The sequence below is a fragment of the Uloborus diversus genome, chromosome 6, assembly GCF_026930045.1.
Source record: "Uloborus diversus isolate 005 chromosome 6, Udiv.v.3.1, whole genome shotgun sequence".
In the NCBI taxonomy this organism is placed as follows: Eukaryota; Metazoa; Arthropoda; class Arachnida; order Araneae; family Uloboridae; genus Uloborus; species Uloborus diversus.
This window is the reverse complement of record NC_072736.1, coordinates 161659902-161687262: the sequence shown is the minus strand read 5'-3', so window position 1 is coordinate 161687262 and position 27361 is coordinate 161659902. Positions and strand designations below refer to the sequence as shown.

Sequence of the window (27361 nt, the reverse complement as noted above, 5' to 3'; positions counted from 1 at the left end):
ATCAGTGAAAGAACATAACTTCACCGTTTTCGCTGTAAATGAAGGTAAGATGTTTATATTATTTCCTTAAAAAGTTTCAGAGCCATAACATTATTAGAATATTGGATGCAAGAATTTTAGTTTACATTGATTGAATAATTGAAAAAAGTCGAAAAAGTGACCTTCCTTTGTAAATTCTTAGAAATTCGGTTAATTACGTTAGAACATCAAACAAACCATAATCTTGAAGAAAATTATTTTTCCTATCTAGTGATGCATTGGGTTTTTTTCTACGTTTACTAGGATCGTTTTTACGGTCGTAAACATGCAAAAGTCTAAAACGTGGATAAAATATTAAATATTTCATTTTCTAATTCAAATTTTAAAAATCGAGTTTCAAATTGTAACATCAGACATTTCAGACAACTTGTATACTAAGTTTTGTGTCTATAAGTGGGATAGCTTTGCCGTACAGCGCACAAACGCACACAAGGGTGTCGCCTTCAGAAGAGTGAAAATTTCAAACTAGTTTTGGCCAGGATTTTCAGTCAAATACTCCACTGTGCGGCGGCGGTACCGCCCCCCCCCCCGCCTCGGTGTGAATATTGTTTGGGGCAGCCGGGGGGGGGGGGCGGTTGACATGTTTTGCGCTGTAAGGGTGCAGTGGGCACATTTTGGGCTGTCGGGACAGAAGCCTGTCGGGACAGAAGCCTGTTTTGGACAGTAACGAGTCCCCATTCTCTAACCTTATTCCTTAATTCGGCGAAACATATAAGGAAAAATTGCAATTCTTAAAAATGTAACAAGAACTAAACTTCAGTACAACATATGAGTCAAACGTAAATTTAACGTCACTTATTATTAGATCTTAGACAAAGATTGTTCCATTGTATTTTCATTACTACTTCCATTTCAATCTCGACTAACGAACTTTCTACAACATTATAATTTGAAATTAAAAATATTTTCTTGAAAACTTGATAATGTTTGCAACATTTTGCTTTTTATATATCAAAATATATTTCTGTGTTTAATTCGTTCAAGTATAAGCAATAAATGAATACCTTTGTGCCGAGGAATAACGGGAAATATCCAACGTTGTTTAGCACAAACAAACAGATTACAGAATACACGTGTTTCGGGATTTCAAGGAACCCCATTTTCAATTCAAAGGAGTGAGCTTCTAGATGTAAAGACACCACGTATAGAAGCTCGCACTTTTGAATTGAAAAAGGGGTTCCTTGAAACCCCGAAACACGTGTATTTTGTAATCTGTTTATTTGTGCTAAACAACGTGGGATATATCCTGTTTTCGTTCAAGTATGTCTAAAATTTTCGAATTCTTCTAGATGTTTGCGACACTTAATTTTTTAAATGATAAAATTTTTTCGTATTATTTTTGGAGTGGTTTTTACTTTGAACTCTTTTAAACACTGCTTTAGTTTTTAAAATTCCGTCAATTATATTCAAACTATGCGAATTCTCTCAACTATATTTCTTTACCTTGGATTATTAGGAGATTTTTTTGCTAATTTTAAAAATTGCTTTTTCATTAAAAAAAAAACATTTATGCAATTTTTTCGACTTAAAATTGCTTTTAAGGAGAAAAAACGTACCAAAATCATTACCTTCCTATTTAAGGCACGTCTTAAAAGTACCCTTCGTTTATGATACATTAGCGAGCATTTAAACTCTTAATAGAAGAGAGACGAACCAGTAGCACGAAATGAGTATCAAACATTTATAGATCATTACAAGTCATTAATCCACACAGAATCTTATTCTCTTTTATTATGAGGCGATAAAGTTCCATCACAGTTGTGGCAATTCATTTTTTGCTCATTAAATAGGCAATAGTGTATCGGTCTTGGGACTTTTCTCGGACTCTCTTCGCTTAATTTTGATAAATTGCTCTTTATTAATTGCAAATAAAACCATTTGGGACCTTATCTCTCGCATGGAACAAGTTTATAACATGTATTTATTTTAAATAGCAGTAGAAATGGATATTCATTTCGTTTTTCCTTGTTCGCTGAGACATGAGATTAGTCGTGGAAACAAAATATTTGAAGTAAAGTGTGTTTGCATTTTTGTAAACTACAGGTTTTCCCTCAACGAGTGTATCTACTGTAGGAGACTGATGAATTTACCACGTGAGGGTAGTTAATCTAATATGAGGCCATTGAACCATGAGTCTGTTACATGATGAGATTAAAAAATGGTTAATTTCCTGCATGAGGCTTAAAAAATTCACTACATGAAACATGAGGCTGTTGAACCATGAGTCTGTTGCATAAGGAGATTAAGGAAACGTGAATTTCCTGCATGAGGCTTATGAAATTCACTACATGAGGCTGTTGAACCATGCGTCTGTTACATGGTGATATTAAAGAATCGCGAATTTCCTGCATGAGGCTTAAAAAATTCACTATATGAGGCTGTTGAACCATGAGTCCGTTACATGATGAGATGAAAAAATAGTGAATTTCCTGCATGAGGCTTAAAAAATACACTAAATAAGGCTATTGAACCATGAATCAGTCACATGATGAGACTAAAGAATTGTAAATTTACTGCATGAGACTTAAGAAATTTGCAACATGAGGCTATTGAACCATGAGTTTGTTACATGAGGAGATTAAAGAATCATGAATTTTTTGCATGAGGCTTAAGAAATTTACTACATGACGCTATTGAACCATAAATCTGTTACATGATGAAAATAAAGAACTGAATTTACTGCATGAGACTTAAGAAATTCCCTACATGAGGCTATTGAACCATAAGTCTGTTACATGATGAGATTAAAGAATCGTGAATTTCCTGCATGAGGTTTTAAAAATTCCTCACATGAGGCTTATTGAATCTGTTACTTTGCACTTCTCGTTAGACATATTTATTTTTTACTATATTTTGAGTACATTTTGATGAAGGCTGGTTCATAAAATATAACTGAAAAACTACAAAACGTGAACCAAAATTATAATTATTACTGTTCATCCTACTCCTAGCTGATTAATTTATTTATGTGTGTTGATGAAATCAATGTCCAGTTTCTCTGATACACCAAAGATGAACAACACAGATATTTCAAAAGAAAGTTGACTAAAAGAGGGGGGGGGGGGGACTGAAACACAAGAATTATAATAATCATAGTACTGAAGATGATGATAGTAATAATGATGAGTATGATGATAAAAATAATAATAATAGAAGAGAAATAAAAAGAATAGTTATAGAAAGGAAATAATAATTATATAATAATAAAAAAGAAATAATAATAATGACAACAACAATAATAGTAGAAACTTCATGAGTGCCCACCTAGGGGGGAGGGGGTCATGGCACAGACTGCGCCATTGAAATTTTCAGGGCGGTTGGGATTTTTCACTTTTTGGTGGGGCTCTTGCTTTGGGGGGGGGGGGGTCTTCATGATATTTAAGGGGGTGCGCCCTTGCTCTTAGGGAGGTGGGCACCCCTGTAGAAACTGCAACCACTACAATAATAACGATGATAGTGAGAGAAAAAACTTTACTTTCTGAAAAAAAAAAAAGAAAATGAAAAAGGTTCCACTCTAAACAGTATGTTACTTGCATCTAGCCATCCGCATAATTAAATGATTATATTACATCCATCCTTCCAATCCATTGACCTTTCTTTAGTCGAGAGAAATAGCGTGGACGCCTTTTATTTCACCGTCGTAAAAGAAAGTGATACTACCTGGATATGCAAAACAGGTGGACATAATCTCTGAAGAAAATGGCTGCGTCCTGATAGAATTTCTCGCCACGCCCTTGGCATTCATTGGCGAGCATTATGTGGGGAAATCCGATGCTCCATGTTTCACTGTTGCTCACTTCAGTATGCTAATGATAATATTGTTTTGGATTGTACTTTATCAATTGTTGTCAAAACCATTCTGAAGTAAAAGGAATGCAATAGTTTAAAACGTTATTAAAAAAAACTGAAGACGACGTTATTTTTTCAGTTAAAGTAACGAATAGTCGTGACCCTGATAATTGTTGGTACACCGTCAGGTGGCGCATCGTTAGCCTGACTTTAAGGTTCAGAATTATTCTTATTATACTGGTTTTTGCAGAATTATTCTGTATCTCAAAGCCAGACTAATGTAAGTCACAATACCATTACTTCACAGGAGAGCGTAAAAACGTTTGTCTGGTGTAAACAAAGATTGGGACTCGCGCTCTTTTAACACTTTCAAATAATGGGGTTGTTTCCGAAATTTTAAAAGAATTTTTTTGCTGAAAGAGATCCTGTGTTTTTTCTTAAAAACATAGGATCTGACCATTTTTTAAATAATTTGACTAAGTTTAGTATTTAAAAAAAAATGGTGCGCTTTCATTGTTTACGCTTCTGCACATGACGTCACAAATGATGAAATGCCATTCACTGATGACATTCGCCGAGCGCAATATTTAATTCCCATCTTTACTCACGCGTACCGGCAACGGTATGGTTGATAGCAAGCGTAGAGCACAATATTTAATTCGCTTCTTGATTATCATAACGTGGAAACGCGGTAGACAGATGCGCCGAAGTACATCACTTATGACGTCATAGAGACCACGCCTTATTTACGAAATCGGACGTTTTAAAAAACTGATTTAAAATTAAGCGTCGGGAAAATGAAAGTTTTTTCTCGCTCCATGTTGTCTTTTCTGTTTATTCTATCAATTTCAGAGACTAAAAGTAATACTTTTGACTCAAGTAAAAAACCCCATTGTGAAACCATTCTGAAGTAAAATGAATGCAATAGTTTAAAACGTTATAAAAACTGAAGACGACGTTAAATATATCAGTGACAAATTATGGTGATCCTGATTTTGTTGGCACACCGTCAGGTGGCGCATCGTTAGCCTAACTTTGAGGTACAGAATTATTCAGTACCTCAAAGCCAGACTAACGTAAGTCACATTATCACTACTTCGCAGGAGAGCGTAAAAACGTTTGTCTGGTGTAAGCAAATATTAGGACTCGCGCTTTTTTAACACTGTAAATAATTGTGGATGAATTCCTTGCAGAATTACGTTGTTATGGCTCAATGCGAAATAAAATTTTGCGTACAATGCAGTAACAACCTGACCAATCGCCATTTTTGGTCTCATGTTAGTCTGGCTCTAAGGTACAGAGAGGGGATGAGGTGAAAAGTGAGTAACTTAAATATATTGTTTCACGAATTGATATTTGATCACTCTTGGCTATAAAACGTGTTCGCTACTTTTGCATTTCATAAAGTTTCGTGTAATTTTCAAATAACGCATTCATGTTTTATTCACAAAAGTGTAAAAGATCCGGAAATTAAAAAGATAACAATAAGTGTATTATTTTAACACAATTTATTGTTGAGAGGAAAATCTATCTTTTACTTTCTTGAAAAAAACTGTAATGGCTCATTTTATACTTTAGGTTTTTGTTTCAAAAGACATCAATTATTATTATTACACTAAATGTAATAATATAAAACAACAAATTTTGTTATTTTATTTTATGTTTGTTTTTCATCAACTTTTTCATACTTTGGTTGTTCATATTTATTTGTAAAAATTATGAAGTATGGCAACGAAACTATTTTATTATTTTTATTTTTTACTTTTATTTTATTTATTTATTTATTTTTAAATTCTAATACCGGGATTTCATTTTTAGCCTGGTATGGCAGTCACTAGACCTTGTAGTAGAACTTGAAGTTTTGTAACGAGGATCAAATTCACACTTCGAATGTTTCGAACATCTAACTTTTAATATTTAAAATAGACGTTCAATACCGAAATATTTTCGCTTAAGTTTGTGTGTGGAGAAATGAATGACACATATCTCATTTAGTGTATTAAAAAAAAAAAGAAACATAGGAAACCAATATCATTTTTTTTTTTAATTTTTTTAATTTTTTGTAAGAGAAAGTAAGCTTTTCTGTTAAAACTAATTTGGTTTTATTTTTATAACAAATATTTTGTATATTTTAATTAGATGTAAGTTTGTATATTCCAAAAAATTACATTTCTCTATTTTCTAAGGTTTTGCAAGAACGTGGAAAATCTTTGAGCAAACTCTTCCACTAAAGTAAGACAAAACAACGTTAGAAGAAGCACAAATTTGTAAATTACAGCAGACACGTGTTTCGGCGTTACAGGGAACGCCTTTTTCAATGCAAAAAATAATGAGCTTATGGATGAAAAGACATCCGACTCTTTACACTTAGTAAAAATTGTTGCTTTTCTGGCTGTTGAACCACAATGATTCAAATCAGATAAACAAATACCATCAACAGATAAAACGACTAAGACATATTGGCAACAAAAATTAATATGCAGCATTTATATTTCGTACACAAGACATCTTTTCTCTGCCATATAATAATCATCGATATAATTCACTTTCGAGAAATGTTAACTATCTCTTTCCCAACCTGTACAATTACTGGTGATTCTTCATACGAAAATTGACCATGTTGAAACATATTTTAGCATATATATTAAGTACTCAAGGAATAAAACGCAAGCATTTCTCATTCCAGGCCGTGGAATATCAGATGTGCGATAGCAGAGGAACAGCAGAACTCGTTGACGCACACACAACACACCCACTAAGTTACATCTAATTCTTGGCCAAGAAGAAACATGACGTGAAGAAAAAAAATGCCGCAGAAAGTGTTCAAGCAGCAGACAAGCATCTTTCCCGCTGGCCTCTGACCCGACCGCACCTTTCTGGGAGAACCCTCCCTTTCGAACGCTGTTTGGAATCCATAGAACCCGTGGACGATCCTCCTCACCACCCATGGCGGCGGTGCGTTGGGCCCTCTGTCGAGGATGGCTGCTGTAGCAGGCCATGGAGATGGTTCTGTAATAAGTGGGATGGATTGCCGCGCGCTCATAAGTACCTGATGAGTTCGGGCCTTCACTTATTTTGGTGAGTTGATGAGTCATTGACGCCTCCTACGGCAACTGAAACCAGTCGTAAAAAATGATCCAGTTGGGTCTTAGTGGTCATGTAACTGGCAAGGTCGTGTTCTCATCTTCTGAATCAACACTATATATGAGGCAATGAGAAGCAAAGGGATGTAAGTGGATATTATCAAGTTTTGAGTAAAACGCGTTTAAAGATAACATCCTAGGTAGGCTTTCATTGAAATTTTTTTCTAAATCCTGCTGTATAGCAGACCCTACCAGGGATACTAGTACCATCTCTTGCCCCAATACAGAGGAGAGGTTCACCTACCATGTGTACTGGTTCAATGGCGCCCATATGGGGTGCAAGTGGGGGCTCAAGCCCCCCCCCCCCTTTTTGAAAATAGAACTTTCTTGCTTTTAATACTTTTTTTCTTTGCAAAAATGTAAAACCATTTCTTCTCGAGCAACTAATGAATAAGTTATTAAAAATGTCAAAATTTAATAACTTTAATCTGTACTGAAATCGGTTTCTATGGGGGAAAATATCCTGCTAAACCATGGGGAAAATATCTGAGCCCTAAAATTTTGCATATAGGTTGTACTGGTTTTTAATTTCGCCACTTGCATTCCTTTGCTTCTCACTGCCTCATATCTGTTCACTCTAATCCAGCGGTTGCCAACCAGTGGTCCAGCGGACCGGCACCGGTCCACAGAGATATTTGCTCGTCCATGTTGAAAACAGTTTTTTACTCAAAAGAAAAAAAAAAGAGAGAAACGAAAATACCATTATAATAATATCCTATGCGACATCTTTCACGTGAATTTTGAAATTACTTTTCGTTCATGGTTTTTCAGCAATGTTTATTACTTACGTATTATCGTTACAAGAAACACTTAACTCATTCTTAACATTTTAGTATTTTTTGTAATAAACCTTTTACACCAAGTAAAGTTTTATATATATATATATATATATATAAATTCATTTATTATTATTATTTTATAAAGATGGGAGAAAACTCTCATCCGTTTGCAAAAATCTTTTCACTAGTGTTTAATGGTAATGCGAATGCAAGGTTTCTTTTTTTGTCTTTTTTGCAAAAAAAAAAAAAAAAAAATAGAAAATAAAAGAATGAGCGATCAAAAAAAAAAAAAAGGTGAAACAGACGCAGAAAAGGACGAAAAATGTATGTTGTGAGCAGGGTCAAGGAGACCCTACTCATAAAAAAGTTCCACCCATTTTAAGTACGATAGTAAATCATTTGAATATCAAAGTTCTACATTAAAACACTCAAATAGTAACCAATGAAAAACGAAACCAGAAGTCAAACTAACTCTAGACCAATGATGTCCAACCTACGTCCCGCGAGGCTGATTCGTGTGGCCCGTTGTTTTGTTCCATGTTGCCAATCAAAAACCACCATTAGTCCCAATTTCACAAATTTCGAACCAAATGTTCAAAAATTGGTTTCTGTAAAGCGGATGCAATTAATAAAATAAGCATCGTGTAATGATAACAACAATTATTAATTTGTAATTAAGCACTTTTATTATACTTGGCCTGATTGTTACGGAAAAACCTTAGGTTTGCTTTTGCTTATATCTCAGCAACTAGACCACTTAGAGACTTCGAGATTTTACTAAATGATTTGCTTAACCTTAAGGTGTACGGCTTAACGCTGAAAAATTAAAATTATAAAATAAAATTATTATTTCGGTTAGGATGGAAAACATCAAATATCATGTTCAATTTCCCCATTAAATGATTAAATATAAAACCGATTATTACAAATATTCGTTGCCTTACAATATTAATAGTAATCATAATGAAAATTTTGAATGATGGCTTCTCTGAAGCAAGCATGAAATGTATTCACTATTAGTGCTCTCGTAGGATTTTTATCCTCATATGCCAATAATCGATAACGGGGTTATGTAAAGAAACATATTAGGATCTTTATCTCGAGTAACTTGTATGTTGTGAAACATAAATTAGTTTGAGAAACCTTTAATATTCAAATGGTTCTAATTAAATTAGGACACAAAAAAATCCTAGAGAGGAACAAGGATTAATTTTTAGCGCAATTGATAAAAGTTTTAGACGCGTATATATTTTTTTTTTTAGTATGGATCATTTATATGAAACAAGAAGTTCCGTCTATAACTATACGAGCCTACTTTCCCGTATACACATACTACTTTCTAGTACCTGATCAATATTCTCAAAAATAGCTAAAATCGCAAATTGTTTCAAACATATTTTTGCTAATTTCTAGGAATAAAGTATTCCTCACACATCTAAAAAAAATTAGATGCGTAAAAAAAAAGCAGCTCTTTTTAAACAAAGCAGCTAATACACTTTTTTCCCTTAAAAAATTCTTTAACAGCTTTCAAAACGAAAAAATAATAATTAAAATTAATAAGCTTATTAAAATAAATACATCACATCAAAAAAAAAATCGTTTCTTTTTCCCCTGTTGCCAAAAATAATTTTTTAAATGAATTAATGCACTCACCAAAAACAATAAAATGTCAACTTAAAGAAATACTTTTCATTGTAAAAAAAAAATCGTCTGCGCATATCGTTATGTAGAAAACTGAATACCTAAATTAAAACTTTAGCGTGAAAATAAAAACAAATCATATCAACAATAATTATTTCACAGTGAAAACCATAGCTGCGGAGTCGGAGTCAATCTCCTTTTGGGATAAAGGAGTCGGAGACGAATATCCAAGAATCGGAGTCAGTCATTTGTCCTCCGTGTATAAATTTTTGCCAAAGCTACCAAGTCAGAGTCGAAGTCGGGGAGTCGGAGTCCGATTAATTATCGGGCACAGGAGTCGGAGTCAGGTGCCTCTAAATTCTCGGAGTCAGAGTCTGGAGTTTGTGTGGCGTCAAGAGCTATTTCCAACAAAATTTGTTTGAAATAAATCCGCCTTCAAGTACGAAATCTACATTGACTTTCAGTTTCCCCGTAGGCGCTAATGTTAAGTTTTTTTGAACTGTTTAAAATTGAACAAAAAATAGTTCAAATCAAAAAGTGAAATATGGGAATGAGGTGTCCTCGCCGAGATCTTTCGAACAAAAAAAGTTTTTTCTAATCGGACTATTCATTCAAAAGTTATTAGGGGGGGGGGGACAGACCGACGGACCGACAGACAGACCGACAGACATTTTTTCCCATCTCAATACCCTACTTTCCAATTTTTAATTTTTCGATATTTATTTAATTATTTTATTTATTTTTGATTTTTTTTTTTTGTTTTTCGCGACATTTTTAAGATGCATTAAGCCTTCTTTCATGCTTTTTTTTTTCTTTTTTTGATTTTTACTGGGAAAGTAGGCTAAAAATACGGGGAAGTTTCTTGATAGTAACATTATTATATTTCTGAAATACATTTACATTAAAAAGAAAAAAATAACTGAAGTTAGTAAAAAAATATTAAGCACATTTCATGATGCACACAAAAGGACAAAATAACTTTTCTGGATCAGAAAGGGCAGTTTCAGTACTCCTGTAGTTTTCAATTATTCCCAGAAAATGACACCACAAACGAAGAAAAGTGCGGCTCAAGTCATTTCATACCAAACTTTCCTATTTTGAAAAATATGCATGTTTTAACACTCCAATTTATGGTTGAAAACTAGATAAATAATAACAAATTCAGTACATGACTTGAACCGTACTTTTCTTCGTTTGTGGTGTCATTTTCTTGGAACAATTGAAAATTACAGGAGTACCGAAATTGCCCTTTCTGACCCAGAAAAGGGATTCTGTCCTTTTGTGTGCATTATGAAAAGTGCTTAGTATTTAAAAAAAAATCTGTTATTTTCTTTCTTTTTCCATGCTTTTCCATGTTATTTGGTAAAATTTCAAATACAGTTGAACTCTCTTAATACGATCACGTTTAATACGAAATCACGGCTAAAGCGAACATTTTTTTCGTTAAGTTTGGTTTGCTATCTAATTACATTAAAAATTTCACGTATAATACGTAAATTAAATTGAAAGTCTCGGCTAAGACGAACAAAAATTTCTGACCTCTTTACTTAAAATGTTCGGGGTTGAATATTATAATTTTCTTTTTCAGAAATTATTCATTTTGTTAGGTAGTAGAAGTCCCAGTGTGTAAAGAGAAGAAAATATTAAATATTTTATACAGAAAATAAAGCCCGTACATTTGTTTACCTGTGGGCAACATATTCCGCGGTTGTCGATTATCATTTTTTTTTTTTTAATCTTTTCCAAAAACATTCATTTATAAGAAATGAGTGATTAATTTTCTGAATGTACTAATAGATTACAATGTGTGAATTAGTAGTAATGGTTATAGGTAAGCATTTCTTCGTTTTTTCACAGTATCACTTATTTACGGTTGTTACTAATAACGGCTAATACGAACAAATTCGTTGATTTTTGACGTTTCGTATTAACCGAGTTCAACTGTATTTTGAAGCTTTATGTGTGTTCTGGTTCGCGAGAATCATTTCAGTATGAAGTGCGGCCTTCGGGTTAAAAAAAAAGGTTGGGCATTTATGCTGTAGACGAAAAATGAAATATGACTTCCAGCCAGGAATTAGCTTAAATAAAATGTTTACATCTTTATCTTTACTAATAATAAAGCTGAAAGTCTGTGTCTGAATCTCTGGATGTCTGTTACGCGAATAGCGTCTAGACTGATCGACCGATTTTCATGAAATTGGGCACAAAATTAGTAGCCTAAGAGTGAGCACCTCGAAGCGATTTTTCGAAAATTTCTTTATTACTCCAATTTTAAGCCCATTTTACCGAGCGAATTACCATTACATGGACGAGCAAATTACCATAAAATGGACGAGCAAATTACCATAACATGGACGAGCAAATTAACATAGCATATTGGCGAGAAATTAGTCATCCATTATTTGTAAATATATAGGCGAACCAAATGACATTTTAATTTTCTACTACGGGCAAAGCCGTGCGGGTACCGCTTGAAATTTATAAAGGAACAATAACATTATAAAGTTGAACCATTAGGAATAAACATGATTTTATTATGTGTATTTTGTACATAATCAATGAATTTTTAATTTCGGTTTGAAATTAATTACGATTCATTGAAAGTAATACATAAAATACAAAAATGTGTTGCAAGCTTTACAAAATAACATCCAAATACAGCTTTTAAAAGGCCACTGTGTGTTTATACACATAGCTATGAAAAAGAACATAAAATTTCCAACCCAGCAACTCGACTTACTCCATTATTTCCCCTACAGCTATTTTTACTGTCGCACCCTCAAGGCTATTTTTAACGTTATTATCTTTTCACCCCCGCCTTTGGGATTTAAGACTTTAGGGTGGTTACGTTAGATATTTTCTCATGTGGAAATGGCGCTCTTTTTCCATGCTACTCAAGTTGAGGTGTGTGATAAATCGCATAAAAAGGGTCTGGTAATTTTAGAAAATGGCTTTTCACGAAGATTTAAGCTCGGTCTTTACCCAATCTTTTGATGTATTTTAGAAGCCGTGGCCTAGTTTCCATTGAAACTGATAATATATCTTACCTTTTTCACTAATGAATGGTTTGAAGGGTGATAAAAAAAATTATGGTATTAAAATTTCGAAGGGCAGATCTTCAGACACTTTTTGAACACGGACACTCGTCAGAGCACTTTGAAGCACACTTTTTGGGACAACTTTCAAATCACTTCTGAGAACACGTTTCAAAGCACTTATTTGGTTCAGCACACTTTCTTAACATTTATGCGAACGCTTTTGAGAACATTTTTTAAAACACTAACACATTTTTCTTCCTTTGGAACACTTTGTAGCACACTTTTTGTGACGCATTTTACAGCACATATGAAATGCACTCAAACCTGTTTTTGTGCAGCAGATAGGGACCGCATAAAAAAATCGCGCAAATTAATTGCTCAAAATGACAATATTAAGCACTTGTTTTGAGGTTAGTCAATTGTGTCCCAATTTTCATAGACCGCACAAAAACAGGTTTGGGTATACTTCTTTGATTATACATGTAGATATTGCTGTTAATTTCACAGCTTGTCTGGTGGTTAAAGAAAGCTGATGAAATTATATTTGCATGAAGCAAAGCTATGATTTCACGATTGTGCCCAATCTATTCTCAAATGTGCCCCCAAACCGTTCTCAAATGTGTTCCCAAAGGAAAATTTAGCAAATATCCTGAGCGAGACACATTCGGAATAGATTCGTTAGACATTTCAGGACACTTTCTTTTTAACGAAACACATTTTAGTTCACTGTCAGGCAACTGGAACGCTTTTTCTGTATTAAAGTGTTCGAAACGTTTTTCCAATGTGTACTGGCAGTTTACAGTGAATGGTTTATTTGCTACTAGCAAATTTTCGAAATCTACCAACTTTATTGTCCCAAGGGGAAGCAAGGAGAAGCCATTATCTTTCCTTTGTAAATTCTGTTGTATGTTTTTCCTAGCATTTACCAATGACACAAAGTAATTTAAAAATTAATGAATAACATTTAAAACTAATTATTTCAATTATCTTATCGGTTATTAGTATGTCCATGAAAACTAATTTTAAACAATATTTTTTAAAGTCGTTTCATAAAATCGTCTTTTAATCTTGAAAACATTTGAAGCACAAAAGAGTGTAAGTGCCAAAATTAAAAATTAAAAATAAATGGTACATATAAGGCAGTGAGAAGCAAAGGGATGTAAGTGGACATTTTCAAGTTTCGAGTAAAACGCTTTTAAAGATAACATCCTAGGTAGGCTTTCATTGATTTTTTTTCTAAATCATGCTGTATAGCAGCACCTACCAGGGCTACTAGTACCATCTCTTGTCCCAAGACAGAGGAGAGGTTCACCCACCATGTGTACTGGTTATCTCCAAATTTTTAATTTTGCCACTTGCATCCCTTTGCTTCTCACTGCCTCATATGGAGGGAGAAACTCTTCTCTGTTTTGTGGCAAGAGATGGTACTAGTAGCTCTGGTAAGTGTTGTCATACAGCATTATTTAGAAAAACCATGGACTAATAATAAGAATAGACCGAGCTATGGCAACCCTTTTGCTGCTCATAAATCAAACCATGTGACTGGTGGATATCCTAGCAACAGCGGGACGATCAACGCCCGCGAGAAATAAAATAAATAGAATTGATGGAACACGGAAGAATGATCTTTTATGGAGTCCGATTTGTAAATTTGTTATTCTAAGTTGTAAATATTTTGTTAATATAGTGAGTTTTTCGTTTAGATAGTATTGTGCATTTTCTTTAGTCAATTTCAATAACTCTCTAAGCAATTAAAGATGCAAGCGCCCAAAAAGAATCGGTAAACGGAAAGATTTTTACCTACAATTTCAATTTAAGATACCGATTAGTACATGTTTGCGTTAACGCAAAACGTTTACGCCATTACGTTCACGCCAACGCTGACGTAGCAGTTCCAAATGAAATAAAAGTTACTGAAAACTGTGATCAAAAACTAATTATGTACTAATGTCAAAATAATGCATAACTAAAAGAAAAACGGTTCAATCTCTGCACCTGGAAAAAAATTATAATGAAAACACATTACGTCTTAAAATACATGTCGAGTGCCAAACTACAGATAATGTTGCCATCTAGCAACCATGCCGCCAAAGTTTTCGCCAAGCCTTCCACCAGTCACATGATGTATCCATGAACCAATTTTTTCATCAGCAAGTCCGAGAAAGCTCGGTCTACTCTTATTATTAGTCTATGAGAAAAACGTTTCAATGAAAGACCTACCTAAGGTTTGAGCTTTGCACGAGTATTACTCTAAAAAGTTCACTTACGTCCATTTGCTTCTCACTGCCTCATTCAGAGGAGTTTACTTTTAATGTTTACTAATATCAAATGTCATTTCACAAATGCAATGCATTATTAGAAAAATTAGTGAACTATCGACAGTTAAATTTAGAACAGGTTCGACGAACTCCATGTAAAACCCGAGTCAATCCGTATCTTCAGGGCCGACGAGAGGCCATGTTTGCCTAATCGTAAATTAGGGGCGCGAATCGGAGCCGGAGTACTTATAAGTTTGATAAGCTTTCTACGAGAAGGGGGCCCGGAGACCAAATTGACAAGGAGCCCGCCTTGGCTGTAGGCGGCCCAGCTTGCCTTTAAATCTTCCTCACGAAGTTATTCTTATGTTTTCCGATTCTTATTTGAAGTACAATATGAAGTAGTACTAAACATTAGGCCGAACTAAAGGTGTAATAGGATGCCTTATGTAGCAGTATTGGCTCCCATTTGCCTAATCCGAAATTTTCAAATGTATTAGATAGGCCTAAATTGCTCGAAAGAAAAAAATATGTATAAAACAATTCAGGAAAAACTGTCTTCTTATCACAAGCACATTTAAAGAGTTTTGGAATCGATTTAAAATTGTTTCAAATATTTTTTTGCAATATAAGAAGAAAATGTAGTTTAAAGCCAATCACAAAAAAATATGCAGTTAGGCAATAAAGCAATTGGAGAAATCTATATAGCTCTCTATAAATTACTAATTCAATATGTTATTTAGTGAGAATAATTTATTGATTCGCTTCTTTAATTATGTCAACTCGAGTTATACAAAGCATTTCTCGCCCAAAAAAAAGGCAAATAGAATTATAACTCTATTGAAATTCGGCTGCGTTACGGAATGTCACGTGACAACCAAACAAAAGCCTGTTTTATGTCGGCGGCTGAAGTGGCAATCTTGAACCCTATGTACTAAATATCTGCTCTATGTGTCAGACGCGCTAAAATATATTATACGTGAAGTATGTGCATATGTAATGGTTACGTTATCAAATTTACTCCAATTTTGAAAAGAACGAAATTAAAAAGACGAATGAAAGAAGCGAAAAAAAAACAATTGTTTTTTGTGAATATTTCCTTGTACTGAAAGTTAGATTCTGCAACTCCAACATTTTCATTATTTCCCTGCAGAAGATATACATTGAAAGGAAAGAGTCAGCTAACTTTTTTCTGCGTGCAAACTTAAGAGCTTTGAGATTCTTTTATATGACTTAAATAGCAAAAAGCTCTAAAGAGAAAAAAATAGAACTGCGATGAGCTCATCGTTTGAAGGGAAGGAATTTTTTTTACATCATCAGCAAAGAACAGAAAACTTCCCTTCTGTTAAAATTGAACAAATAATGTCAGTGTTCGAGTGTTTCTTTTTTTGAAAAGAATCCTTCTTAATGGCTTTTTTTTTCTTCAAACAAGAATACGAAAATAACTCACTTTAAATGTTTATGTTTTCCTTGAGCGCAAAGAATTGTCGTGCCTTTTTCGACTAAGAGAAAAATGCGTTTAAGGGTTCTGTTACACTTATTTAATCACAGGTACATCTTTGTATTCTTCGAAAAGTATTCTTTAAATTTCACTAAAGTATCCTTGAAACATAGTTACTGTAAGAGAGAAAAAGAGCAATCGCTTTACGACTTAAACCGTTTTTTATTCGTTGCATACCTAGGTAAAATTATGTTCGTGTGCTCATTTACTTTTATTAACGTACTAGTGGTACCCGCACGGCTTCGCCCGTAATAGAAAAATTAAAAGGTCTTTTGGTTCGCCTGTATTTACAAATAATGTATTGTGAATTTTCTCGTCAATTGGCTTGTACTCATGTTACGGTTACACGTTATGATAATTTCGTATCTCGCCAATTGGCTTGCACCCATGGTACGATTCCACGTTATGATAATTTCGTAATTTATGAGAGTTTTTTTTCTTAAAATTGGAATAAAAAAAGAACCACATCGAATTTTCAAAAAATCGCTTCGAGGTGCACACCCCCATGCTACATACTAACTTTGTGCCAAATTTCATGAAAATCGGCCGAACGGTTTAGGCGCTATGCGCGTCACAGACATCCTACAGATATCCTACAGACATCCAGACATCCTCCGGACAGAGAGACATTCAGCTTTATTATTAGTAAAGATGTCAAACTAGTTATTTTACTTGGAAACTAATTTTAAAGAATTAATAAGCATTTGTAGTGTACAGTAGTAGCGTGTATGCAAAAACGTGATACATATTTGTTCCAAATACTAAAACATGAAAAGTGAAAAATTAAGAAAGTGATAAATGCACACAGGGTTCGTACGCTCCTTCAAAACTCCTCCAATACTCCTTCATTCAGGAAATTTTTTTGAAGGGCCCTTCAAACTCCTTTATTTTGCTTTTAACTCCATCAAAACTCCTTCTTTTTTAGTTCAAGACTACATACTTTTCCTCTATGACAGTAACTAAAAATACTTTGATCGACAACTTAATATCGTCACAAGGGAAAAGGTATAATGACAATTTTGATGTAGTAATTTCGTGTTTGATTTTTTTTTTTTTTTTTTCATAAAGATATGTTCTACAAATTGATCATAGAAGTCGTAGAAGTTGAAGGTGAAAATTTCTATTAGATGACTAAGACATTTTTAAGTGTAGTAAATCGTGCTTAAATGGTGCTTGGCTATTTTTTCAAGTTTTATGATTATTGCTTTTCCCTTCACCACTCTCAGCTGCAAAAGTCAGTTTATCTAATTATTATTTAAAGATTTAAAAATTACATAAGTAGATTTACTGTAATAAGTGATTGTGGTCATTATAACAATCTTTACTAATAATAAAGCAGAAAGTCTCTCTGTCCGGAGGATGTCTGGATGTCTGTAGGATGTCTGTGACGCGCATAGCGCCTAAACCGTTCGGCCGATTTTCATGAAATTCGGCACAAAGTTAGTATGTAGCATGGGGGTGTGCACCTCTAAGCGATTTTTCGAAAATTCGATGTGGTTCTTTTTTTATTCCAATTTTAAGAAAAAAAACTATCATAAATTACGAAATTAACGTGGAACCGTAACATGGGCACAAGCCAATTGGCGAGATACGAAATTATCATAACGTGGAACTGTAACGTCGGTACAAGCCAATTGGTGAGAAAATTCACCATACATTATTTGTAAATATACAAGCGAACCAAAAGACCTTTAATTTTTCTATTACGGGCGAAGCCGTGCGGGTGCCACTAGTATGTTTATAAAAAAATATGGCATGTGACAAGAGGAGGAGTAAGGTGAAGTGTGACACTTTGTGACAAAGGGGCTGAATATGTTAAAAAATAATAGTTTAAGAAACTAAAAAAACACGCTTTCGTAGCAAAATGAACTAAAAAGTGAAAAATACTCTTTGGACGATAGTAGTTGACCAATCACTTAATTTTAATGTAATACAAAAAAGCGTGGGGTGCTGTCTATTTACATTTTTGCTTGGACAACAAATGGAAGAAATTCAAGACAACTGATAAGAAGCCCCCCACGCTTTTTTGTATTACATTAAAATTAAGTGATTAATCAACTACTATCATCCAAAGATTATTTTTCACTTTTTAGTTCATTTTGCTACGAAAGTGTGTTTTTTAAACTATATTTTATTTTTCTGTTTTTACTTTCTTCTATATCTAATATATAGAAGAAAGTATTGGATTCGTGCAAATTTTCGAATTTCGAATTTTGACGGATTCGAACGTTTTGAGGTGTGCTGAGTCCATTTCGACTATTTTTGGAAAATGTCTGTCTGTCTGTGTGTGTGTATGTATGTGTGTGTGTATGTATGTGTGTATGTGTGTGTGTCACGTCTGTGTGTGACCAGTTTTTTGTGGCCGCTCTACAGCAAAAACTACCGCACGAAATCGAACGAAATTTGGTACACATATGTGCCCCTATGTGAACTTGTGCCCATTGGTTTTTGGCGCGAATTCCTCCAAGGGGGGTGGAGCAATGGGACGTTTTTTGAGTTACGCGTGCTTGCTATTCCTCAGGAAGTAACTGGCGGAATCAAACAAAATTTGGACCATATGTTGCCATTAACAGGAACAGGTGCTGATTCAATTTTGGTGGCAATAACTCAAACGGGGGTTGAGCTATAGAACGTTTTTTGTCGTCAATTGTGACTGCTGTATCTCAAGAAATAATGAACGGAATGAAAGAAAAATTTATCGGCAAGTAGACCTTAGTGGGTATAAGAGCTGATTTTATTTTGGTGTCAAAAACTGAAAAGGGGGTGGCGCAATCGAATGTTCTTTTTTTTTCATTGTGAGTGCCATTTCTCAAGAAGTAATGCTACGTTCTGGATGAAATTTGGAATAAATGTGAATCTATTTGTAAATAGGCGTTGTTTCAATTTTGGCGCCAATCGCTCCATGGGGGTCTGATTTTTTTTTTGTGTTAATAAAAATAGCTTTATAAATGCAACAATAAGAAAGATAAATTACAATATTCTCGTCTGCTTATTTCACGTGATTTTAATTTTCGGGAGATAATCGGAAATGTTATCGCAATGATTTAAAATTAATAACTGTTGCCATTTTATGTTTGTTAACAAATAAAACATCTAATTAATTCAAGCAAAGCTTTTAAAATAACTTTCAAGTCGTTCTTTGCTTTGCTTTTGCGGGAATTCAGGAATTCGGACGGTCGTCAAGTTTTTTTTTTTTTTTTTTTTGCTGGGAATATTGCATTCTTTTCAAGCATAGGGATTGATCAGAATTCACAAGAAAGATATAGAAGAAAGTTTCGTGATGGCCACAACATACTAGTTTAGTCTTATGTTGGAGAATTATCAGGCTAAGTTTTTTTTTTTTTTTTTTTTTTTTTTTTTTTGTGCGGTATATGAAAATTTGAATCAGATTGGGACTTAATTGACGAAATTATTTATGAAACGAGTGCGAGGTAATATCGTAAAGTTAAGACAAGGGCACCCCGATGGGAAGCTACTGTGAGTCATCGATGTATGTTTGCGGAAATCATATTTATATTACTTTGAAAATTTGAGATGCATTGGAATAAAAGTTTTGATCAGCAATGAATTTCCAATTGAAGGCTCACCTAAATTTTGGCATGAAATTAGTTAAAAACAATTATATTTCATGTTCTAATTACCTTGGAACATTGGAACAAATTTTCTCTGATGCAGAAAAATTAAAGGTTTTTGTAGATATTTTTAAATAATTTTTGCGAGCATTTTTTAATGTATTTTTTTAATTTTTTCTTTTTTCACATTGTTGGATTTATGCCAAAATATTGATTAAAATTTGAGGAAACTAACAATTAAAAGAGTTAATTAATTAATTTGATTATAGAATATTGCATTGTCATCGGGTCTGAGGTCGCGTGCCGAATTTCAAAACAATCCGATCGCAGGAAGTGGGCGAAATTTGAGCTGCAAGATTCTGTTACAAGATACATACATACATACATACATACATACAGGTGAAGCTAATAAAAGCGTGTTTAAAAAAAAGTGCAACATCATTTATATATAAGGACAGCCCATTAGTACTCCTTCAAAATCTCACTTTACTCCTTCAAAACTCCTCCAAAACTCCTTAATTTTATTTCTGAAATTGAGTACGAACCCTGTGCACAAACTTACAAAAAGATGCAAGCTTATGGATGTAGAGTCCTTACATTTATAGGCTCACATTTTTCTTGCTGAAAAAGGGGTTCCTCGTTAACTCGAAAAAAGTAAACAGAGGAATGGCCGAAATATGGGGGACTTGATGTACTTATACAGTAAGTAGGACTTTAATTATCCAAATCGCTTTCAGAGTTTCTAGGAAAAAAAAGCGGGACACACTGCAATTCTCGAAACAATGATTGTGTACAGGGGCGCCCCGATGGGAGGTCACAAGAGGTCGTTGTGACCTCCCAAAGGTGTCCTTATTAGGCAAATTTTGTCTGACGATTCGGCGAAATTTGGAGTTTTATTCGGCAAAATTTGAAGTCCCATTCGGCAAATTGAGAATTTCTGCCCTCCAGAAAATTGAGATTCATGTCCCCCTCCATTGTGTCTGCACGAAGTATTATCCTTCCCTCTCCAAAGTTAGTCAAACCGCTTACTTTGACCGAGATATTTTAGCAAGCAATGACGTTCATTTACAGCACTAGTAAGTACGCTTAGTATGGAAAGTGTTGCCTTCCTATTTTGTTTATTAAATGGATTTTTCTTTAAAAAATTTTTTTTCTCCCATTTGAAACGTACATACATTAATAGATAAAAATAGTCCTCTTTTTCAGAAAAATCCAACTGTCCGATGTTTTGATTATCCGAATCTGTTCCCAATTGATTCGGACAGTTGGATTCTACTGTATATCCTTTACAGTCGAGTCCCGACTTACGCGAGGGATGAGTCCCAAGACCCTTCGCGTAAGTTGAAATTTCGCGTTATGGAAAAGGGTATGTGTAAAAACTTTTACAAACATACCCATACAATTAAAGACTTTTGTAAACACCACCTCAAACTTTCTTAACAATACATTACTGTTTCTCAAATAAAAAATTGAATTTTTATTGTATTTAAAAAAAAAACGCTTTATTTAACATAAAAAACTTACGATGCACAAAATCAATTATCAATGGGAAAGGAAGACGTAAAATAAACCACTACGGGATATGTACATTATGTAGTAAGAAAAACAAATGCACTATAGTTGTTGAAACTTTCTCTTTTTCTTTCTATCTTCACAAACTTTAGATGAAACAGCGCTCTTAGGGTGTCATTATATTTCATCAACTTTCCCATATAGAGTGAAAAAAATAAATGGAAAATGAGAAGTAGTTATTTGTATAAGCGATGTTTAGACTAGTACGGTGTGGGAACTTCCGCCCTCAGCGATGCCAAAGGGATGAAGGTCCATTCACGAAAAAACCGCGATTCCCTTCGGAACATTTTCATGTTGCGGGTGAAGAATTCGCGTTAGGAATAAAATTCTTTACCGGGGAAAAAATCGCGTTATAGCCATTTCGCTTAAGTCGGATCGCGTTGTAGCGGGAGTCGACTGTATTATGGTTTAGAACTCAGGAAAAAGTGAAGTTTCCGGTTTTGAAAGTACAGTATAACTTTGATTTTACAATCCTCGATTTAACGATTTCCTCAATTTAATGATTAATTTCACTGATCCGGGTTTGACTGTATTAAATGTCTATGCACCTCGATTCAACGATATCCTTGATTTAACGATAACTTTTTCCACTCCCTTGACAATCGTTAAATCGAGATTATACTGTAGTCATTAAAATGAGTTTAATTTGATGTATCACCTTACATTTTTGCAACTTTTTAGGATTTGAAACTTTCCACCCTCAATATTTGAGCCTTGAGCGTGATTTTGTGCATAATGGCTGTTTTTAGCTGTATAGTTTGAATTTTATCGTTTTTTTTTACTTGTTATTCATTGTATTATTTTTTTATTTTAGGCATAAAGAATGACAGATTTCTGGATTCCAAAGAAAAAGTTGAACTTTATCTGAAATGTTGCTTATTTATTTAATATTCGGGGACATTATTTTGTGCGCTTTCGTAAAAAACTACAGGTATTCATTTTCGCTCTAAGTCTTCACTTATCAAACACCACATCTCATTTAGTCATCAATGTGCATTACAAAGAAAAAAAATATTTACAAAACTCGATGCAGTATTTTTTTTTACTGAATCCTTACTAGTCATTCTGTGTATTCGAAACAACGCACTTGCAGGCATAAACACTGGAGCTCAATTTGCGCTTCAGTGCCAATGTGTTCACTCTCCTGCAGACTTGCTGTCCGAAAGATAAGCCTTGATACAAGGAATCCTTAGAGTACAATGCACAAACTTAGTAAAGCTTCAGAGACGAATTATAAAAGGAAGCCTTAGAAAGAGACAAAAGGTTACGCGCGTGCATCGGCGCTTTTCGGTGGAACGCATATAAAGACAAACGTGCGATTCACTTAAGTATCCACGTCGTGACTTTTATGAAACGTGATCTAATCTGCCTTTGCAGAGTTTTTATCCAACTGGAGTATCAGCTCGTGGTTTTGATGTGTTTATATCCAGGTTTTTAACCTCCACGAGAGAAAGTTGCGACGTTAAAGCGCAGTGTGCAAAAATTTGGAAACAATAAGTTTTCAGCAGAGGAAATATTTTCGTTAGATGTGTGATAAAAAATATTTAATAATGTTCTGTCTGGTTACATTTGAGTTTAACAGCTGGTTGAGGAACAAAACTTGTGAATTTATGCTCCAAAAGATGACTTTTTTTTCCTCAAATATGTCCCATTGCGTCTAAATGTTTCATCATGTCATCAGCTAGCGTCGAGCCATCTACTTCACCAACACCATCAAGCCATAAACTAAATGGTGGCATCAACCAAAGACTTAACATAAGTAGCCTCCTTGCACCACCACCAGGGAAGCATTTGCATGGCAGCTCTGCCATGACATCACCTGTTGCTGTGATAGGACAACACAGCTCAACCCCAGTGCATGGACAAGGATCCAACACCACACGTCCTCCTTCATCGAGCGGCGTGGCAAATATTACCTTAAACAGCAATGCAACGACGAAACCTCTTCTGGATATATCCAGGACATCCATTCATCCAGGTTCGGTGTTCGAAACTTCGAGAAGAACTCCAAACGTTACTCTTAAGGACGTGACAGAATCTGAAGACGACAGTCGGAGTGGGATTTATCAGATGCTAACTTCCCTCGCGTTGCTTTGTATTCTGAGTCTTCTGATGTCCTTTCTGGCGCTGAATTTCTTGCAGAAACTTGGACCTATGATGAGTGTTGTGCAGACACTAGATTCGAATTCGGTGGATAAATCTGCTGCAAAATCGGTTGCTGCAAGTAAAGCTCCACCCAAAAAAATTGTGGTAACGTCCGAAGAGTATATGACAGTTTACCAAGTTTCGGTGGCGCTTAGTACTTTAACAATATCTTTGGATTTGTGTTGCCTTTTCGTCTGTTGTATACAGTTCCTCTTTGCCATCAAGTTGATGAAGACACCCCAAGGGGATGAACGGTAAGTTTTAGAAATTACATTACTATTAAATTTTTTCTTGTCTCATCGACATTTCAGCCATGAAAAATGTATTTTTGTATTGTATGAAAGATAATATTTTTCGCCATATAATTTCAATTTAAAACAGAAAAACAACAAAAAATTGAGATGTTCTCTTCTTACATGGAAGTCTTCAATTTAAGTTTCGCTGATATATCAAAAATATTTCTGTAGCATTTAGTTTTATACAATCAGTCAAGCATCATGATATGCAAACGAAATTTTTTTCAGTTGATCCATTATAGTTTCATTGCGTGTTTCTTCCAAGGAAATTCTGAGGGTTACTAGTAGCGAGCTCGGTTGTTTCTACAGTAAAATCCTCATTATCTGCGTAATTGAGAGGCACAAGTGTCGGGGATAATAAAAATTGTGGTGAACCGCAAAAAGGTTAAAATGAGGGACTAATAATGTGAAAATTGTTGTTCCTCCAAAACTTGGTTGTATTGATGCATAATACTTTCTACTAACAGTAAAAATATATACACTATACAGTACAGTAAAAATGCTTTGTATTTTTACTCAACAGAACTTAACATCAATATAGAGCAAGTGAATGTACGATGAAGAAAGCGCAGCAAATAAATGTAAATAAATAAGCAAATGAATAAATAAAACAAAAACAACTGAGTTTAAACTTACAATTTTCTACAAAAAAAAAAGTCTTTTTTTTTTAGCAATCACGATTGCTTATTGTTCTCATTTGACTGTTTTGAATTCCTATCATTTTATTTTCCTTCACGCACCCTCTGCCAGCACTACCGTCGCGTCGACCGGCCTCACGATGCTGCTCCTCTTGCGAAAACCGTCTCCAGGTTACGTCTACATCCTACACACGCACGCATACACACACTCATGTCTGCGCACAGACACAAACACATACACACACTCATGCCTGCACACTGACACAAACACATATGCCTACATACACACACACACACGAACGCCTACACACACACGCGCGCGCGTACACACACAGCACTGCATACACAGCACGCATACACATGCATATATACACACATACACACGCACCCACACACATGCACCTATACAAACACACACGCGCATTCATACGCACATACGCTCGTGATTGCGAAAAACATAATTTGAATTCAAGATGCCAAAAATTCAAATTAATATAATTTTTTGTTCTCATTTGACCTGTTTTGAATTCCTATGATTTTATTTTCCCACCAGCACCCTCTGCCAGCACCACCGTTGCGTCGACCGGCCTCACGATGCTGTTCCTCTTGCGAAAACCGTCTCCAGGTGGCATCCATATCCTACACACACACGCATACACACACACGCCTACACACACATACACACACTCATGCCTGCGCACAGACACAAACACACACTCCTACACACACACATGCCTGCACACAGACACAAACACATATGCCTACATACACACACACGAACGCCTACACACACACGCGCGCGTACACACACAGCACTGCATACACAACACGCGCACACATGCATACAAACACACACGCGCATTCATACACACACACGCTCGTGATTGCGAAAAAAAGCATAATTTGAATTCAAGATGCCAAAAATTCAAATTTATATATATATATATATATATATATATATATATATATATATATATATATATATATATATATATATATATATATATATATATATATATATATATTGCTACGAAAATACATGTTCCTGATTGTTAAATGACTCGTGAATGATCAGGAATTTAACTGTACTGAAAAAACATTTAAGCGTCAAATTTGCGATGAAAACATCTGTTTTCTGTTTCCAAAGCCAATTGGGACTAGTAAAACTGACAAAACGTTCAGTCGTACGTATGCTCTGAAACTACTTTCACTGCATCGAGAAGAACATTGTAAAATAAACAAATGTACAGGGTTCAATGTGAGGATAGGTTCCTAGATTGCGTGAAATCTTAACGCCTCATCAACTTTGTATAGTTTAAAGATTTTGCTCCTCTTTCTCAAGGCGATGTTTTGAGAAGTTTTATTGCAGGTTCTTATTTCTTTCACTACATTCCGCTCCCTCTCTTTTGAAACTTATATCTCAAACTGTATCGAACAGTGCTATAGATGTAAAGTAGCCGAAAGCGTAATACGTACAAATTAAAAACAGCAGATGAACATAGCAATTGGCGAGAAATTCATCATCCGTTATTTGTAAATATACAGGCGAACCAAATGACCTTTTAATTTTTCTACTACGGGCAAAGCCGTGCGGGTACCACTAGTTCGTCTATAAACTTTGATAAACTTATAATACGTAAATAAATGAAAATAAATGATAATAAATAGAAAAGGAAAATAGACATTATGTCTAATAGCTATAGCTGGACGATTTCTTATATTTTTTTTTTTTTTTACTTTTTTTAAAGTCACTGAAATAAAAGATTAAATATCAAACTGCTATTGAGTCCCAACTCATTGACAGCGATCTATGGTTTGGAGAGTTGGAGTTTGACAATTCCTTTGTATTTCATGTGCTCGTGTCTTGCTATCGTCTTATTATTTTTTATATTAATTTGCACTTTTGTGTTTTTCTGCGAAGTTGATAGATTTTGTTTCCTAATATTTCAGGTCCACAAATTAAATTCATGATGTTAGCAACATGGTGTTAGTCCAACGAAGAATAGAAATACGAAACTAAGATCCAATCTTGTTTATCCGGACTAAATGGGACCAGAAACAATCCGGATGATTGAAAATCCGGATTATCCGCGTAGCATGAGTAAAAATCAAGCAAAAACCTTAAATAAGCCAACTTACCGTTCATTGCGACAAAAAAAAAAAAAACATATTTTGTAGCAAAAATCTGGGGTGCCCACACGTGGGGGTGTCAAGATTTGGGGACGATTTTTAATTTTTTAATATTTTTTCATTTAAATTTATTAATTGATATACTTTTAATTATACTATTTATTTTATTTTCATTTTATTTTGTTTTATTTTAATTTCACTATATATGTGTACATATATTTCCATTTTTATTAATTTAATTATTTTGTGTGTGTATGTGTGTGTATATTATTGGTGTAGCACAGAACTTTTCTAGTGAAACAATAATAATTAAAAATAAATAAATGAAGAAATAAATAAATAATTAAAAAATGAAAAAAAGAGGGCTTAAAATAAAATAATAAAAGAGGACGAAAGGGTTGAGCAAAATTTGGGGGGGGGGGGGCACCCCTAGCAAAACTTACTCAGAATTGTAGAAAAGACATTTTTGAAAAATCAAAACAATTTCGCACATAATTTTTAACAAAGAATTAGTTCTCTGTCTTCTGGTTCAAGCACGTGCGTCGTATCAATAAAGCACAGTCAATCTAACTCTGTATCATTACAGTTCAGTTCAACGGCAGTGCTGTTCGTTAGATTACCATAACTTATTGTACAATGTATATGAGCTGTACATTTAATCAAAATACAAAGCGAATGTTGGCGTACGTTCTAGCTAAAATTTGAATTTAAAATGATCTTACGTGAACATAATTTTTCATGAAAAGCTGCAAAGTTGATCCGGAGATTCGGATAAACGAGAGCCGGAAAAACGAGGTTCTACCATAACGAGAAACCAAACATC

General features: G+C 34.4%; 1 protein-coding gene across 1 annotated transcript in view; it reads left to right on the top strand.

The window, feature by feature from the left end:
- LOC129225051 (uncharacterized) overlaps positions 1-23732 on the top strand; it is a 99294-nt gene extending 75562 nt beyond the window's left edge. The window contains exons 2-3 of the mRNA XM_054859597.1: positions 6515-6906; positions 22144-23732. Coding sequence (XP_054715572.1) covers positions 23001-23732 — 732 coding nt within the window. The 5' untranslated portion in view covers positions 6515-6906; positions 22144-23000. The remainder of the gene's footprint in view (positions 1-6514; positions 6907-22143) is intronic.
- Positions 23733-27361: the final 3629 nt, after the last annotated feature.